The sequence below is a fragment of the Rhamphochromis sp. 'chilingali' genome (assembly GCF_963969265.1).
Source record: "Rhamphochromis sp. 'chilingali' genome assembly, chromosome: 20".
Lineage (NCBI taxonomy): Eukaryota > Metazoa > Chordata > Actinopteri > Cichliformes > Cichlidae > Rhamphochromis > Rhamphochromis sp. 'chilingali'.
This window is the reverse complement of record NC_137947.1, coordinates 8,003,110-8,022,283: the sequence shown is the minus strand read 5'-3', so window position 1 is coordinate 8,022,283 and position 19,174 is coordinate 8,003,110. Positions and strand designations below refer to the sequence as shown.

Below are 19,174 nucleotides of genomic sequence, written 5' to 3'. Positions count from 1 at the left end.
GCCATCCAGTTTGCATAAACACTATCATTGGCATATCTTGTAAAGACCGGATTAGTGGCATCATGTCTGTTGAGCAGTACCGGGCTCGTCTCGGGCCAGTTGGGGTATGACATGCCTAAAAATGAGAACACATCATTTTTCTGCACTCAGTGAAAGAAAAACAGCGTGCAGACAGTAAGGTTCTCAAACAAAACTCTCCAAAACAAATCCTGATCTGATTCTGAGAAGTGTAAAGTTATGGCTTTGTATTGTATATGCGACACAGAATAAATGATAATATAATTAATTATTTTCCTTTTTTTTTTGTCATTTATTAAGCCTGCATTGTTACTATTGCCCCTACATTTCGCTCGGGGCAATATGCAACATGCTGAGAGTTGCATTCAAAAGCCTTACTGTTTCTCTGTTCATCATAATGGATTAAGAGCTAATGTACATTAGAAAGACAGGAAATTTATCACAATCTGGAATTCAAACCACAATGAGTGATTGAATCAGCGAGGACCTGTTTCAAATGTTACACACCGTTTCCTCCAGTGCAAATAAATGACGAGATGAGGACAATGTGGAAATGAATGGGGGGGAAACAAACAAAACTATTTACAAATTAAAAATGCAGATGAAGCATGAGTATGAGGAGTGGATTATAAATAAGAATGAAGGAGATTTATATTCAATATTTACAAATATAGCAATTTTTGGTCAGTGCTTGTGTACATTAGAAGCAGGTCCGAATAAAACAAAGAAAAAGTCAAGACACAGGAGCTTTTTTTTTTTTTTTTTTTTTTTTTTAAGCTGAGCCTCTCATTTACGATGAAATGGGAGCTATGTCAGCATTAGCGAAAGGCATGCCTAGATCACAGTCACACACACTTGACTACGGGAAAAAAAAAAAAAAAAAAGCCAATCACAACTTGCCAAAAAAGAGAGCTTGTGTAGTGTGTCCTGTTTCTAAAATCGAGTAAATGCATGGGAGATTCTACCATAGAGCTTGTTTTCAATCCATGTGGAGGGGAGGGTTCGAGGGAGAGGGGCGTTATTACAGTCCACTAGTGGTGTGTCCTCTTCAGAGAGGGCGTCGTCATACAGCAGGGCATCGGCTGGAGTGGACGCCGCCAGATCCAGGTAATCCTGACAAGAGCAGATGAGGGTGTGATTAGGCTGATTAAGGAGGAGGGGGATTGTAGCATGCAAAGGTCGGACGAGTGACCCGTGCACTGACTGCAAGCTCCAGCAGACATTTCTGCCAAATTGTTCTCTTTACCACATCCAGAGTCTTGCTCATTATCTGGTATTGATAACAGTGAAGAACGAGCCCGCTGCGTTATAGGATGCCTGCATTCCCATCTGCTCAAACGCTCTATATTTAGCCTCACTTCTGCAGCAGGAGCCTGACTGGCATGCTCTGTGATTACACTGCCCAAGGCCACATTTAGGATTGCTCTTCAAACACTAATTATGGTATCTTAGGAGATTTGGGGAGAGTGACAGTTCATACAACATAACACAGCATGTGTCTGTGTGCGTGCTGGACAAAGCACATGCTGTCCTTAAAAAACGATACACTGCTTATTTTAGACTTGCTCCAAATCTGAAAGGAAAACCCCTCAAACTTGTATCTGTCAGATCTTCACTGAAGTGTTGTCAAAATCGCGCCAGTAACACACAGAAAGAGGCTGATTTATAGCTCCCCTGCTTCCTTGCCGGGGAGAGAAATGAATAAAGCACTACAAGGTATTTTAAAGCTTCAACATACCCGACTTTTCACCATCATCTTCTCCAGTTCTTTGCTGATGTCTGCAAACGTCTGCCTCTTGTCCGGTTCTTGCTTCCAGCATCGGAGCATGAGGTTATACCTGGAAAAGAGGAGCACGGTTCAAGTGGGTGAAATACAGTGAGTATCATTTAATCCTCCCAGCTGAGTCATTTCCCCCCGAATGTGGTGCAGGGGAGTTATAACACTCAATGGTAATGAGGAGATGCTAAAGTAGATATGATAAAGTGACAGAATAGAGCTCACATTTCCTCCGTGCAGTTCTCTGGTCTCTCCATCCTGTAGCCAGTCTTGAGGAGGTTAAATAGGCGCTCGGGAGCGATACCTGGGTATGGATTTCCTCCCAGAGTGACAATCTCCCACAGCAGCACACCGAAGGACCAGCTGGAATAAAATACAGAAGGTCCTAAGAATATTTCTATGAACAGATAAGAGTGAGACTTGGGGTTTTTTTGCAAATGGAAAACACCCTTAATTGCGTTCTTGCCCAAAAAAAAAGCATGCTGATTAATTCATGGGCTTTATTGTCTTATTGTTGTCCAAAATGTCAGAATATTTCCTTTAAGACGTAATTATACTCACACGTCACTTTGTGTTGTGTAAATGTGGTCAAACAAAGACTCTATTGCCATCCACTTAACCGGTATACGGCCCTGAAAAATACAGAGAGATGCTGCTGAGTGACTATGTCAGTATACGTACCTGTATCATGACTACTCTTCTCTATTATTTTGTCTACCTTGCTTCTTTTAACATATGAGTCCTCTTCATACACGTCTCTGGACAGGCCAAAGTCAGAGATCTTCATCTTCCGCCCTTCAGCAACAAGGACATTTCGTGCTGCAAGGTCCCTGTGGACAAGCTGTTGGACCAGCACACTCATTTAAAGTGCCTCACATTTTTCTTTAACAGACATTTAAGCTTCTTACAATGAATCTTCCACTGAATTGTTCAAATATTTTACAAAGAAAAACACCAGCTTGGCCTTATACCTTCATTTCTGCCAGGTACTGCATGCCTCTGGAAATCTGCCAGGCAAAGGAGATCAGGTCACCCATGGTGAGAGCCCTGTCGTCTGGGTTCTCCAGGTAGCTTGAGTTTCGGTTGGCATCCCTGCCCATATAGCTCGGGCCAACTTTCCGACTCTCACGAAGGAAATTACGGAGTGACCCATACTTGGCATACTCGACGATGAGATACAATGGACCTATTCAGAGAAGCAGGGCTCTTAGACTCAATGTGCAACACGCATGTTCTGGGATGGGATGGCAAGAAGACGGAGGTCTTACCATCCTGGCTGCAAGCTCCGTACATCTTTATGACGTGCGGGTGGTTGACTTGCTTCAGCAGAGTGAATTCTGACAGCAGGTCACGCAGCTCGCTGTGAGAGGCGTTTTCTGTCACGGAGGAAAAGAGGGGGGATCATAATGATGAAACCACTCACCTCTTCAGACATTCACTCCTCATATATCACAAGTGCTGCTAGGCTTGTCTGGCCTTTGCCTGGGTACTTTTACCTTTAAGCATTTTCACAGCCACAGTGGTGTATCCAGCTTTTCCTTTCAGCCTGAATGCTGTTGCCTTGACAACTTTCCCAAACTCTCCTTCTCCCAGCGTCTTGCCAAGCACAAGGTTTTTACGAGGAAACTCCCACTTTGGATCCTCCTGTTGAGACAAGGCAATGACGGTTTGTACTTCTCAAAAGATTCAATATATGAGACACAGGAGATGAAAGTGCTGGAAGAACCTTACAGGTATTTTAAAGGTTTCGGTCTCAATTGATTCCTGCGAGCCCCGGCGGACATTGTTGGCAGGGAAGCTAATGGGATAGGCTTGAGCTGGCCGACGGAAAGTCATCTCAGCAGATGCTATCGGGGGCTTTGGCGAGTTCTTGTGGTATCGGCGGATGAAGTATGAGGACAGGAGGATGGACACGATGAAGGAGAGGAGAAGAGCTGTGGCAATGACGGTCTTACACATTTCATCACATAGCGTCTCTGGAAGAGAGTATGTTGCACAGTTTTAAAGAAAGAAGCACTCAGTGCTTTGCTGATTCAGAGTTAAAACGGAGTGAGTTAATCAGCAGCAGTTCTGTGTGGTTTAGGGAAACTCACGCTCAATGTCATCCTTCTCACAGAAGCATCTTTCTGTGAAGCAGTAGCAGGTTCCATAGCAGGCCTTAATCCCGTTCCCACTCAAGCCTCGTTCATGGCCTCCAATAACGGGCTCCTCTGCAGAGACAAATCCAGCGTGAGCACAGTCTACATAAAGCAGAATGTCCTTATTCTCGCTGTTATACACTGAATGTGTGTTAAAAGGGAAAGCATACTTGTGCAGTCTTGCGGGCAGATTGAAGGATCTTTACTTTCCACTGCATCACAAACACTATCTGGGCATGTCTGCAGGTCAGGGGAGCATGTTGAATAATTTTCAGTTATTCCTGGAATATGAACACAAGAAAAGAAAGAAACCTCAGCAGGAAACAAGGGGGAAAACAGCCAAGACTGGTAACCAAACTGCAAGTACTTTGCATTCAAAAACCCATTCAAAAGTTGCCTTAACCTGACTGCATGTGTCCTTAACACTGCAACATGCAACGGTTTTAACAGCAGCCTGCACCTCAGTGTTGGCTTGCTTTAGCAACAGTAGGGTGTTAGTCACACTTGTTTTTCAGCCAAATTAGGACCATGTTTTGCCACTTCCTGTAGCAAAATGATCTTACTGAAAAGGATACACATGCAGTATTTGGCCCTTTAGCCCTTTAATTTGTTTCATTACTTACACTGAAGAAAACATGTACTCATCTGGTTCTAGTGAACTTCCCCCAAGGTCTCATAATCATTCAGTAATGTTAAAAAGTTACAAGTTAAGGAGAAAAAAAGTTTGTCTTTATGAAATATAAAGTACCTTTCTCAGTGCCCTGCCTCCACTGGCATCTGCCGGTTGTTGCCCCCAGGCCTCGGGTAGACTCACAATCTGTTCGCTGCCTGTTCTCTGCACAGGACAGGACCTGCTGGCTCTTCTGACCAGCTTTGATTGCTACGTACAGCAAAGCCAAAAGAGCACATTACCAAATCTTTAAAGGACACTAGAGATCGGGGTAACATGCTTGAAAATAGTCTGCATGTGTGCTTGCTGTGAAGTAGTACCTACCTGTGCCATCTATTTTGATGTGGATCTGAGTGCTCGCCTCCAGCTGTTCGTTTCCCTCCTGAGCAACAACAAGGTACTGCAAGTCCTGGCACTCGGGTTTGCGCAGTGCCTCAGAGTCATTCACATACAGATGTCCCCACTTCCAGTTTGGGGATTGGGTGATGCTTATGGCTGTGTAGCAGGCCTGTGAGTCAGCAGACATGTTCTTATCTGGCACCTCAAGTCGGTATATGACACTGAAGCCATCGAACTGCTGGCAGTTTTCCACACAGATTTTGCCAACCTGACAGGAGTTGGGACAAGAGATTGAAAACGTGAATGACACTGGAGAATACAAGTGTAAGGATGGAATAATGCACACACCTTTTGTAAACAACTGAATACAACAATTTGAAATGCAAATTACTAGTTCATTCCTACATGATCTGAAGAAAAAAAAATCTGCCGTTAATTCAAATAATTACATTTAAACTGATTGTGGTACATTTTATAAAGCCAGAATAGTTTTGTTTTTGCTACAAAGTATGAAAATGAACAGAAAACATTTGAGATGTTATTTTTTTACTGCCAGCAGGTGGCAGTCTATCTGTAGATTTAACGGTCAATGGAGCTGTTCTTAAACAGCTCCATTGACCATAAATAAAATGTATTATTATTATTATTATTATTATTATTATTATCAGGATTTTAATGTAACTATAATGTCAAAGGATTGCACTGATGGCCACTTACATTGGATTAGTACTGAACAATAATCAATGGAGAAATAATTTCCCCCAGGGATCAATAAAGTATTCTGATTCTGATTCTGATAAAAGCTACTAAACCTCCCAGAAGTTTTACCTTCTGCTGACTGTAAACAGGTTTGGTTTAAGCAAGACACAGGTGAATATCTTTATTTTTTTAAAACATACAGAGAGATCTGTAGTTGTGAGTTACTGTGTACTAAAGCATGTGCAATGTGATGGCTTATAAAGCCAGTGTACAGCAGGGTTAGTCAAATCAAATGCATTTCCCAATGCATCATAACGGAGCAAGTACCTACAATTCCGGTTCTTGAAGTCTCTCTGTCAGAGTTCAGTATAAAGAAACTGATATGAGGCCACTGATGGTTCATATTGCCTATGACTTTTGTCCCTGGTCCCTTTCATAGGCCAACAATGATTCATTTGTTAATTATGTCATGAATACGATCATTAAAAAGATTCAGACTATATCTTTGTCACTGTCCGTGATGCTATCACGATGGAAAGATAATTTTTTTTGTGTGTCCATTAATCCATCCATCTTCTTCTACTACTCCAATTCTTGGGTCGGGCTGGAGCCTATCCCAGCTCTCTTAAAAGTTTATAATAATATATATTTTAATCTAAATCTAGACCAAACACAAAGTTCAAGGTTTGCATGATAAGCAGTCATGCAGTCATGAGTACCTGTGCATAAGGAGAAGCTCTGCGTGAGACTGTGAATATATGTGTGACGTTGGGGAAGTGGATTTGGACGGGTAAGATGGTGACATTGAAGTGCAGCAACACTGTTCCCTCTAGACCGGGATAGGTGGTGTCATTGACCAGGTAGTCGAGTTGCAGGGTGCGATTCTCTGTCACGTGCAGGTTCCTCTTCAGGACCAGCTCTGAAATCAAGAGAAATCATGAAAAGCCTCATCTCCTAATGTAACTAATTCTCGCGCGCGCAGCCTTGGAGTACTTACGGTAGTTGTGCACAGTCTCTCGAATGCCTTTGGCTTTTTTTTCAGTGAAGGAGTTTTTTATGTCAAATGTTTCCTTTATCCATGGGTCAGTGTTGAGCCAAGTCCCCACATACTTATTGTGGTTGTCGCCTAAGATCGGGGTTAGATCTCTGTCAAAGACATACAAGGAGCCAAAAGTTCCACCCTGAAAAAAAGAAAGTCACATTGAGAAATTTCAGGCCTCATGTAAACATGAACTTAACCAACACCGCATCTGTACACAATCACCTTCGTCCGATTATAGCTGATGACTACGTCTGCCGAGTCTGTTCCGTTCACATATGGCGCGTTATCATCCTCATCATTGACAAAAACATTCAGCGTCGTTTCCACCTTGATGATGGTGGTTTCTGACTGGACGTTACAAACCAGCAGGAGTCTGTAGCATTCGCTCTCCTCACGGTCCAGCTGAGCGTTTACCACCAGCTCTTTGTTGTCGTTTACAGCAAAAGGTCCCGGAGGGTCTGCAGAAAAAAGGAACAAAATTAAACAAAACAATCGAACAAACGAGCCTGCATGTGGACGCAACCACATGAATCAGGTGGCATACTGAATATGACATAAAAGCAGCATCGTAAAACATCTCAATGGAGCTAAACCAGGGTCAAAAGTTTCATTCATTTGAAAAAGTTTGTTGAAACTGAAACTCTAAGTGTTGATATTTAAAACATAAAAAATGACAACTAAAAAAAAAAGAGCACTTTGGTTGAAAATGGCCTCCGCTCCTTCACGGGATGCTGCCGGCATCAGCCAAAATGTAAAAACACTACTTCTGATTATCCTATGATGGACTATATTGGCGGGTAATACACACATACATACATATACATGCATACATATGTAGTTGTACATATGGTTCTCCTTTCACAAGATAATATGTTTTTGGTCCGATGTGTCTAACCTGATTCCACACTGTAAGAGATGGTGTAGTTTGGGCAGACATTGAGTCTGGTGAGACGCTGTAGCTGCCGCAGGGCTCCTGGGAACCTGTTTTCCATGATGTGTGGGTTGGACGTATCTCTGTGTGGGAAGCAGAGTTCCTTCGTATCTGTCTGAGCACACTGAGGCAATGTGGCATTGACAAAGTCCAAGGTGATCTGCACAGGTTTCCGCATGAGGCAAAAGGGCTTGTTGGTGAACTCAGATCGCACCATGGCATTCAGGAATAACTTTCTCACAGACCACGACCTTTGATCTGATGGGACACAGAGCCAAAACAAAAACAAGAGGCATTTTAATCTCAGACAGTGCTTTTTTTGATGACACAGCTCTTCTTTGCTTTTATGCAATCACATTATCATCCTGAACTCGAAGCCAGAGCATTATTGGTATGCGAAGAGCATAAATGTCCAGAAACTAATTTACTCTTGTGTGTAGCGAATACCTGGCACTGAAATAGGACTGTGCATTACCATCAAAAGCCTTGTATCCAACTCACATAGCTGGGCAAAGTCGCTCTCCTCCAGGGTTTTGTTCAAGAATAGTGTCCCGGTGTTGATGTTCATGTAGAACCAGGAGCTGTAGTGTGGAGGCGTGGCAGTCTTTGTTGGGCACAGGTAGAAGTGTGGCTTCTCAGTTTTATCGTCCCGCATAGCGTGGACCTGGAGGATGGGTGTCCCGGCCTGCTGCCCAACATATACAGTCTCAATGTACTCCTTCTGAGGGAAGTACAGACACGTCGCTCCTGCACCAAGTGGACATGAAATAACCAGATGTTTAAAATTTGGCAACCAAACGAATCACAGGAAAAAAGTGTTATTATTATTGCTTTTAAGGAAAATTTTACCATAACTGAAAAATAAGGCACGATTACATTGCAGGTGCTGATGACAGCATATCAGACATCTCTTTCTGGATGTTTAACTGAGTCAACAATAGCCACTGACAATGCCATCTGGGCACTGAATGGAAATCAACACATACATGGACTACGACAGGTCCAGGTTTTTTTTTTTTATCTTCTAATATATCTTTCATCTCTCTCCCACGTTAGCGGAAATTGAAAGCAGGGCTCAAATGACACTTATGCAGCTCCTTTAATGAATTTCTCATGTGGTCAATAACATGTGGTTTCCGATTCTCCTTGTGTTCACCTTGAAAAGTTTAATTACAAGGAATAACATGATACGGAGGAGACATGTATCACTGCCTGCAAGTCTGTGTGTGTGCGTGTGTGTGTGTTGGGGGGGTTGACGAGTAATCCATAAAGCAAAATAGCAGGCTGCGTGTGTGTTTTACAGGAAAATGGAGATGCGAGTGTTCCTTCTGTAATTATATCCCTGTTGTGTTCCTCTTTGATGACGGTAGGCGACCATTTAGGGAACGCACTAATGTCATTAGCAGACAGCAAAACTAGATTTTCTATTTCTGTTGGTGCAGTTGAAGCCTCGGCTCTGGTTTCAGACATTGATTTAATTTTGAGGGGCTTAGATGACAGGAGGCCGAGCTGATGGATAAAATGTGGCCGTCCTTCCTCAAGGATGGAGATACGCTCAATGAGGCTGCAGACCTTTTTATTAAAAGTGTTCCGGAGGCAAAACAAACAGCAGGGCTCATGTTTGTTAATCTTGGTGGGGATGGTGGGAGCCGGTTTCATGACTAGGGATGATTTTTCCATCCCCTAAATCTATTACAGCCAAAATGCAGTCATTCACACTCATACTATTGACTGTATTTTATTATATTTCCATTGCATCTTAGCTTATTTTTACTATTTCATACCATGAAAAGGTCTGAAATAGGTAATTGGCTTCATGATGCATAAAAGATTTCTGAGAAATTGTACGAAAGATTTGAGGGAAAAAATAGAAAAAAAGTAAAGAACTGCCCACAGATTATTTTAGGTTGTAATTATACTCAGTTTATACAGTTAAAAGGTATGAAACACATTAAAAGACGTGTAATCTGAGCATCAGGGCTTCAACTGTATACCCAAAACAACCATTAGAGGGGGCTGTTATCACAGTGGCACGGGCTCGAAAAGCAGCTTAATCATTATCATAATATATTACTGTTCTAATGTCTCTACTGCTTGGATAAGATGTTAAATTTCTATTTGACAGGTCAGAAAAGACCCCCACTACTCTCTACAATCCCTCATCGGATGCATACAGACAATTTAATTAATCTACAGAAATCTTACAGACGACGGCCACAAATTGAATACAGCAGATGACAGCAGCTCTGCAAATAAAGCTACATGGTCCAACGTGTTAACCAGCGGGAGCTGAACACATTTATGAAGGCAGGCATTGGCTGCAAGCCACAGTGGCCGGACCCCCTGCAACACAATTCGTTTATATCATTCAAAATTCAATTTCTTTCTAGGACAGAAGCCAACAGAAAGCAAGCAGTTTATATCAAAACTAATTAATTGAATGCATCAAGCAGGCCCATCCGAGCAAATGGCATCTTTGGTCTGTGAAGCCATGATGATGCTTTTCCAAGGCATGACTCATTACCTTCTCTAAATGATGCACAAGAATGGCAGAAATACAGCTGGTGGTGACATTTTCACCTATTATATTCATGTCTAAATAATGACCGAAAAGATTAAAAAGACGTTGCAGAGGCTTCATTTCCATGCTTTGTCTCTGGACCGCTAAAGAACGTTCTTTCCGGATTTTAGTGGGCTGTTTTGGAACAGCCTTGGCCTGTTATTGCTCACAGTGTGTAAACATTAGCATCATAAGCAGATGTTTTACAGCCTTCGATCACCTATAAAACTCATGCCGAGCTTCTGCATACAGTGTCATTCCTTTGAAAGTAATTTTGCAAACAGAGAGTGTTTAAACAGGACAATTCATGTAGCAATCCATGTTTACTGTAGATATCATGTACCGCCGAGTGGATAGTGAAACTGGATTTATCCAACGCTGAAAAACAGGAACACGAAACAGTGGAAAACCCTCTTACGTCTCTATAAACGTGTGCGCTTCCTGGTTGTCGTTTACGATCGCAGTCTCCATGAGTTAATCGTGCCTGGGCGCGCGTGTGTTTGTTTTTGTCTCGTATTATAACTGCAAAAGAACAAAAAGGACAAAAGCTCATCACAAAATGTGAAACCACGCTCCCCGTCAGCCACAGACCACAGCATGTCTGGGACAGGTCTGAGCTGATAGGGTGGGACGCCCTCCATCGTCCCAGACAAAGACAGGAACTCAATTAGCTCAATGCGTGCTTCGCCTGATAGATTTACTAGCTATGAGCTCATGTGCTGGAGTAACCCACTGGCTTACTAATCTACCTCCGATCCTCAATGAAACAAAATGTGGATCTCCCACTCAGACGTCCTCACTGAGCATCCTTGTCAGCAGCGTGGCAGATGAGGAAACGTGACCCTGCCCGGCTGCTGCTGTGTGATAACTTGACATTATAATTGCGTTCTTAGTCTGGACCTCCAACAGTAAGAGCTCAGCTTCGTGCCCCTTTTTCTCCCAAGGTCAATGAGGTCTGCGTCTGCCCCTGGTAACGACCCATTGGACAGGCAGTGTATCTGGCAGCATATCAATCAATAACCACACTAATCAACAGTGATGCTGATTGTTTTCCACTGATGACACAGACAGAGAGAAAAGCTGCACAAGTGCAATCACGTCCGCCGAACATAATATTGGAGTTGCTTAGGCATCTTGTGCGTGGACGCTGAAACATTACTTCTACTGTGCACGTGTAATTTCACAGCCTGCTCCACAATTTAGCCCATCAATATCCACATTTTCAAGGAATCCATCATCTTTTACAAAGAAGCTGTAGCCAGGCACATTAAGGAGCAGTTCACCCAGTTATATCACGGTGATATAAATAATAATCACTCGGAAACGTATCGTGATTGCTCTGCTTCCAGAGATGTTGCTGCTACTGGAATGGTTTTCTTCAGAGATTCAATTAGCTAAAAAGCTGCACATTCGACTATAATTCCACTTATGAAAGCTAATATTGATCATAATGTTTTGAAATCTTTCCCCCTCCTCTGTTTCCTGTCCTATTATGCTCAAATGCTTCATCGTATCACACTGGTTTCAGAACCTGGATTTATATAGGCATGACTCTGATGCTTTTCGATCTTTCAAAACAACACGTGTAATAAGGAAAGAAAGTCATTTCCTGTCATAATGACACAGACATCGAAGTTTTCATCCGATTAATAAGATAGCTGATCTGAGTTTGGAAAAGGCAGCCGGGCTCCAGGTAGATTACTCAGTTTACCATGATGCATACCGTAACATAATAATCAATTACCACATAATGTAATCCAATTATTCCCCAGAGAATACAAGAGCTGAGGTCCAATGAACCATGTTCATCAGTCATCAAGAAATCTAATAGGACCTCTCCTTAGGGGTTAGCTGCAAGTACAAACTCAGTTTAAGGATTCCTCTGGGGAGGACTGTGGCATCAAAAATTGAACACGTGGTACATCATGGAGCTCCAGACTGAGTTTGATGAAGCAGTCATTAGGTTGCTTTGATAAAATCATCTACCCTCACCACAGCAGTGGTAAAAAGCCATCAGATTTACTGACATGTACACAGAAGGAGGCAAATACTCTAAATGCCCGTGTCAAAACACAGAGAGCTTATTTATATTTGCATAAATAGCTCACAGCCACAGGTTTCATAAAGGGTTTAGCTTAAAGTACCAGATTTGGGAAAGAATTGCTTTACAGCCTGTTTTAACACTACACCAAGCAGTCTAGACTCATGCTACCAGCTCTTTGAGACTGTATTTATCATCTACATTTAGCATTACTCTGTACTCTGAATGCTAACATCAGTAACGCTGCATCATGGTGACAATGCCAGTGTTTGTATTGTAGCATCTTCTAATCAGTGCTAAATACGGTCTGAGATTGATGGAGATGTCATTAGTTGTGCAGTTACTGGACAAATTAAAATCTTGACCTAATTATTGTGCTCAATAAAGCAAACCAAAAAAACAATAATCATGGGATCATTAAGATCATCGGGATTCATTTTCTCAGAGCCATGAATGTCTGTACACATTTCCAAGGCGATCTATCAAGTAGCTGTTAGATTATTTTAGTCGGGTGCAAAATGAGCAGGCAAAAACAACAGAGCAACACTGCAGTGAGAGAAAAACTAACAAGGCTGAACACAGTCACGTGTATCACTTACACATACTGTGCATCAGAAGCATCAACAGTCTTGTTGTTTCAAAGAAGCAAACACAGCAAAAATGCATTAATATATAAGGTGTCCTAACTGTGGGAATCATCAATGCACCAGCGTCATTAAATGGCACTACTAAGATGAGTCGCCACTATTCGCACTGCTAGACTATGACTGCTTGTTACGACTGTCCTAACATGAGAGAATCTGGTGGAAACAATGGGAAAAGTCGCTGCTTTATGCCGGGGAGTGGAGATCACTGAACTACCAGCACAAAGGGAAGTGGAGCTTTCAGAGTTTCTGGCATTGGCAGGTGGTTGCAGAGGACGGAAAAAAGATTTCCAGCATGTTTATCCATTTTAGTAAAAAGAAGGACCAAAAAAATGGATGCCAAAGTGGGGCTGGAAGAGGATGGGGGAAAACAGCAACATAAGTTTGAATCAGCAGCATTTATGGAAAATGTTAATTTAAGGACATTTCCCACTATTATGATTTGCTCTCTTTAGAGAGATTGCAGTAAATGTGCAAATTTGATTCTGGCACCAGTATGGCAGTAGAGTCACTCCCATTTTTGCAGTGTCACACACACCATGTGGACTCAGATAAGCAGGGCCTGTGCTTTGTTTTACTTATTGTTGTAATGACGGGTCAAACACGATGTGCACTGCTGCACGACTGGAAAACAACTTGTCAAGACCCATGTGAAACCAGAGGACTAAATGCCCCGAGGGTAAAATTTCAATCAATGTCTCCTTGTCCTTTCACCACAGCAAATTAGATTCTACCCATGCATGAGAGCGAAGTGTGACCCTGAACTGACTAGAGGATCAGACACAGGGGTTTGACAGGTAGGAGCGGCATCCGTGCGACGGCAGAAATGGCAGCCTAGGATTAGAGGTCGGGACTCTCAGGAGTCTCAAGGCAGTAGCAGTGATTTGGATGAAAGTTATTTCAAAACCGTGGGTCCACTTTGGCTGGGAAGCTCGAAGGATGAGAGTCTTGTGACTGATAAAGTGGGAAAATCGGGAGAAGACAAAGCAGCCTAAAGTGCTGCAGCTGTTCCAACAGGTATCAGAGTGTCTGTGGCTGACAGCATGTTTACTGTCGCTCATGAGCTTAAAAAAAGAGGGAACACGCCAGCTAGCTCTGGTTTTGAATCAAAATAATATAGTCTGTTGTTTGCCACATTTTGAAAAAAAAAAAGAAACTTTTTGCTATAGCAAGTTTTAAGAATCACAATATGTTTTTTCTAAGATGCAAAAAAGAAAAGCACTCCTGTTGACGTAGCTCGGTAAAAAAGATCTGATCTACTTGCATAATGATGTTTCCCACTCACACTCAAATAAACACAGTGACAACAAGCGTGGAAAATTGACAATATTTATCATGCATCCATGAGGAACACAAGACAGAAGCTTTACTTAATTATATCGTGCTGTAAGGGGCTAAATCCAATAGCACCATGTATCAAATGAGATCTGTTGGTCTGGTACTTCTCCAGAGGAAAAGATGCTGATGAAAATGATCGCTTTGAGTTAAAGGGAAGGAGGAGCACTATACCTCTATGTTATGGTTTCACCGGTCAGAGGGCGAGGAAGGGTCAGAGATACCGTAACAAGGTCACGGTGGAAGCAAAACAGATCAATGCTTTTACATGAAAACATCTGTGGCACTTTTTTGTGTAAGAGATTACACAAATGTGTGTGTTAAAAAGGGGGAGTGGATTTTGGCTTTGACCAGGTTCCGTCACAAAATGTATTTTCAACTCAAAACGCTTTGTTTATAAAGCTGCCAGCTGATGCTGAAGGCCTAATCTAATTAATAAAGGGTTGTTTCAGTGAGCTCTCCAGATTTCCTCAAAATGTAAATAAAAACAAAGTAACGACGAGCCAGATATTCCTTTCTTTGGTCTTTTTTGTTCACACAGAAGTGCATGTGACTGCACGATCTCTAACGACGTAAGCACAGAGACAGAAGAGCAGCTGCAACCTTAGTGGCAGCTAATGGGAATCCTCATAAAGAACAATGAATAGAGGCGTCCCAGCTCCCAGTTCACTTCAGCTTATGTCTTGAACTACTTTACTTTGGTCTTAAGTGCAGGGCAATGTCTCAGGAACATTTAAAAATGCTGATTGCTACAAAAGTGAGCACTGATTGCCAATTTCCTTTGTTTGATGATCTCAGCGAGAAACACTAAACTAATCAGTAAACTGGAACCTGGAGCAGGAGTTATATAAACCCCACCGGGAAATTCCTTTGTAATAGCCATTCATGACTGTGCCATTTGTACAATTACATTGAAGATCAGAAAAACTAAAGTTAAACTAAATTGACAAATGCATATGTATATTTATGTGGAACTTCATGAGTGGACGAGATCACAGGAAGGAAAGACCCCCTATGGCATCCAGTGGCGCATTTAGTTAGTCTTAGTCTGGCAAGTGGAACAGTGTGCAGGGTGGGATATATTGTCCGTATTGAAGATACATTTTTGGCAATATCTTCCTCTCTGCAATGAGGGAGACTTCTGAGTTTGAACTCCAAAAAATATCTAAATCATGGTCTCACATACAGTAAAGGAAAAGGGCCTTGGCAGGACAGAGAGTTTCATTTTATCCTAGTTATTTGCCCTCCTCATTTCCACCATCCCTCATATAATATACAAGAATGATAGGAGTCCTCGATCTTTTCGAGGCCACTGCTAACTCCTTTCTCAATGCTAAGCTGGAGCTGGATAAGTTCACACCAGACCACAAAACCGTCTACCACCTTCTGGTAAAACTGCAGAGAGCTTACCAAAGTAGTACCACTGAAATTTAAAGCAAAAATATTCTTTAGATTCAATCAGTGACTAAAACAGCAATAAAAATCCACATTAGACGTAATGTGATGCAAAAAGTGCATCACAACATGACTCATTTACTTGGAAAATGACTCATATGTAAAAACCATTTAGTGATTTAAGATGTTTTAAAGGAGTCACAACAGGCAGAACATCCTCACAAAGTGGGGTAAAATAAAAACAATCATCGATCCGGTAAAATCAGACTATGTCACTTTGTGGCAAGCCCGGCAGCAGCCCAAGCGGCCCGTCCGCTTGCATAACAGGCGATATTTTCCTGAAGAAAACAAACAGCCAGTGTTTGCCCAGAGATAGGAGCAGCTGCTGCACACCTGCCCATGGCTCGCCTCTTCTCCTCCCTGAACAAGTGTAGGTCTTTTGTTGCAACAAACAGGCAGGTGATGGGCGCCACATTCACGTAGGGTGCAGCTTTCAGCACCCATTTAATTACCAACACGTCCTTGACACATGAAGTGCAACGAGACCAGCCCTTTTCTTCTATAAATATCAGGAGAAACGCCTGCTTTGGTGACTGTGCAAGCAGAGCCCAGCAGGAAAAGCCATGTGGATGCATGTAAGGTCTGTAAGAACAGCATGCGTGTGACTGACTGTGTGTGGACTATGGACTGATTAAACAGCGCGTGTAACAGTGAAAAAATAATCAGAGGACACTGCATAAAAGTGTTCTACCTTAACAGTTGCATTAATCTTTTTAACTACTCTGCAGAAAACTGCTCCCCTGGGTGATTAAGTAGGCCTGTAGTTTATTGCAGGAAAAAACCAGCAGTGCTCCATACACATAGAAATGAACATCTTTTTATACATCCCAGATCCACTCAAAGACTTTGATCATAATGCTTGTTTGGCTCCCTTTATAAAAGCACTGATAACCTCTGAAGTCCAAAAAACACCCTGTATTTGTTCGAGCATTACATCTGACATACTGGCGGCACAGTCCTGAACTATGAGGGACACTTTAAATATAGACTTCATGAGAGGGCAGTGTTAGTGCAGTTGGGCTGTGGGATTGTGGACGGGATTATAATATTATGATATATGGCTGCATTCATTCTACTCTACGTTTCATTGTTGTCATGCCACGCATAGCCAGCGCACAATGCAAGGATCACTTTTCTGCTGTGTGGCACAGTGCTGGCGTTGTGTTCGTGCCCTTTCAGATACTTCGTCGGGGGGAAAAGGCCTTAAAAATCACTCAGCTTCCAAAATGCTGCAATTTAGCTTTTCACTTGAGCAGCCCTGTGTATTTGTCAGTTGCAATCTAGACTTCATGTTCAGTGGCTCGCTCTGTGGCAGCACCTATTTCTCTTCACCTTGGCCAGCTTTGCAGATACTAAATATAAATTTTAAATAAACATATTTTAATTCCTTCTGCGCTAAACGGTCTCTCTGGCAGAAAGGTCAGTAAGAGACGGAGATAAAAACTCAAAGACTAAAGCTAATGCTGTCTGAATAATTTATAATACTAAGGATGAACGCGTTTAAAATAAGAAGCGAACATTAAATCGTCTCCTCTGTATTAATAGTTAAGACCAGAGCATTTATTTTGTTTTCAAAAACGTTCGGACACACTAGTGCAACATTTAGCATTAGTTTGCAACTTCATCGTGCGCTCCTTCACCCTTTTCCAGTGACAGGAGAGCTGATGATGACCTTACCTTCCAGCAGCAGCAGCAGAAACAGCGCGACGATGTTTCCCCGAGAGAAACCACAACTTGACCCCATATTCGCGAACCATAGGTGAAAGTTTCTGAATGAAAAGACGATCCAAAAAAGTTCCTCTGGGCGAAAATTAAATAATAATAATGATAACAAGAGCAATAATCAAACCGATAAAATATACAAAGATGGGGGGTATAAACCAGTGCGCGCTCTGCATCCAGATGAAGTCCTCAGTGTCCCATAGACGGGCTGCTGTGTTGAGGCTACAGAGGCTGCTGCTGGGCTGACTGGCTGGTCTGGTGGGGGGAGGTGGGGGGGAGGAGGTTCACTGCTTCACTACTCACTGCCCCGCTGCTTCCGCAGAAGCAGGGCGGCATAGCATCTACAGGAAATTTAAGAGCATAATTTAACAGCAGGTCAGTCATCTCATTAAGGATCTGCGCGGGGGAGGTGGTGGGGCGTAATTATTAACAATTATGACTGGGCGCGTAATGGTTCACTTTAAAGGCACAGGCGCTCTTTAAAGGTGGGCATCAGGTGTGCTCGTTTTAGTAACCGGTTCATTATAACAGCCGTGTGATAATTGTAATTGTGCCTTTTTGTTTAATTTTGCTAAGCTTGAAGTAGCTTCGATGAATTCGTTTGTTTAATTCGGTTGAATAAAAAATAGACTTTGAGCACAATGTTCCAGTTGGTGGCAAGAATTAAGTGAAACTCCTGCCAGTGAAGTGACAGGGCTAAGTTGTTGTTGTTGTGTTTTTTTGCCTAGACATTTTATTGCATCCAAGTACTCCATGTGGATAATTAACACTCCCCAGCTGAGTAGAAGTCCTCTGCAGTCTTTGGATCAAAGTCCCAGAATGAAATCAGGGGGTTAAATGATGTGGGACCGTTCCTCTCTCAGGTCTGAGTGTGTGTGCGTGTATGTCAGAAGCTGAGGGTGTGTTAAAGAGCGGGATCTCTGTGTGACTGAACAGTGAGGAGATAGCGTGGAGTGATGCATTGCTGCAGCCTCGGGCCAGGACACCAGTCACTCTCTCAGCAGTGTCTTTCCAATCAATGTCTCTGCATGGAGCAAAAACACAAAGGCTCACTGGGCTACAGAAGATAAAGGGGGCTTTCTCAGACGCTTCACTAACTTTCACCAACTGGGAGAAAATATAATAGCTGCTACTTACAGTGCTTACATTTTCACCTCCCCTCACTGAGCCGTCAGTATCTTAAAGAAGACTTTAAAAACAATATGCCCTTAAATTGGTGATCACAGGAAGGTTAAAGGAGAAAATTAGCTGTGAAGCTGTAAAGAAAGAGATGGCATTTTAACAAAGCTAGATAGGTTGTATGCTTCTGTACGTTTGATACGAAAAGAGTAACCTGTGAAATTGGTTTTATTGTTAATACTTTGTTTTGAAATCAAGCATATAGTTAGGGCTGGATCAGGTGACGCTGAATCCAACCATGCACTGAATGTTTCATTTTCACTCGCTATGTTTTTATACACCTCTGCACATAATCATGAGTTATTATTCATCTCTGGCTCTCTTACATGGCACGTCTTTGTCTTGTCTTCCTCCCCTCATCTCTAACTGGTCACAACAGACGCCTGCACCACCATGAACCTGGTTCTGCTGGAGGTTTCTTCCTGTTAGAGGGAAGTTTTTCCGTCCTACTGTTCCCAAAGCATTGCTTAAAGGGGGTCATATGATTGTTGGGGGTTCTCTGTATTATTGAATAACATGATAAGCAGTTTATTCAAATGTAATGCTACTTGCTGTACCAAGGGGCATTATGTGATATAAGAAGCCAAGAAGTCTGCCTGAGGACAGTGTATTGTATCTGGGATA

At 42.4% G+C, this 19,174-nt stretch overlaps 1 protein-coding gene across 1 annotated transcript in view; it reads right to left on the bottom strand.

The window, feature by feature from the left end:
• The window catches only part of ret (ret proto-oncogene receptor tyrosine kinase), an 18,475-nt gene extending 854 nt beyond the window's left edge, over positions 1-17,621 (bottom strand). The window contains exons 1-20 of the mRNA XM_080869243.1: positions 17,327-17,621; positions 8,116-8,361; positions 7,579-7,872; positions 6,906-7,141; positions 6,639-6,822; positions 6,361-6,560; positions 4,928-5,210; positions 4,682-4,813; positions 4,104-4,214; positions 3,889-4,005; positions 3,527-3,771; positions 3,292-3,439; positions 3,064-3,171; positions 2,767-2,981; positions 2,514-2,636; positions 2,357-2,427; positions 2,021-2,158; positions 1,757-1,856; positions 984-1,131; positions 1-115 (exon numbers count right to left, since the gene is read on the bottom strand). The exon at positions 1-115 is cut by the window's left edge and continues 854 nt beyond it. Coding sequence (XP_080725369.1) covers positions 1-115; positions 984-1,131; positions 1,757-1,856; positions 2,021-2,158; positions 2,357-2,427; positions 2,514-2,636; positions 2,767-2,981; positions 3,064-3,171; positions 3,292-3,439; positions 3,527-3,771; positions 3,889-4,005; positions 4,104-4,214; positions 4,682-4,813; positions 4,928-5,210; positions 6,361-6,560; positions 6,639-6,822; positions 6,906-7,141; positions 7,579-7,872; positions 8,116-8,361; positions 17,327-17,393 — 3,281 coding nt within the window. The 5' untranslated portion in view covers positions 17,394-17,621. The remainder of the gene's footprint in view (positions 116-983; positions 1,132-1,756; positions 1,857-2,020; positions 2,159-2,356; positions 2,428-2,513; positions 2,637-2,766; positions 2,982-3,063; positions 3,172-3,291; positions 3,440-3,526; positions 3,772-3,888; positions 4,006-4,103; positions 4,215-4,681; positions 4,814-4,927; positions 5,211-6,360; positions 6,561-6,638; positions 6,823-6,905; positions 7,142-7,578; positions 7,873-8,115; positions 8,362-17,326) is intronic.
• Positions 17,622-19,174: the final 1,553 nt, after the last annotated feature.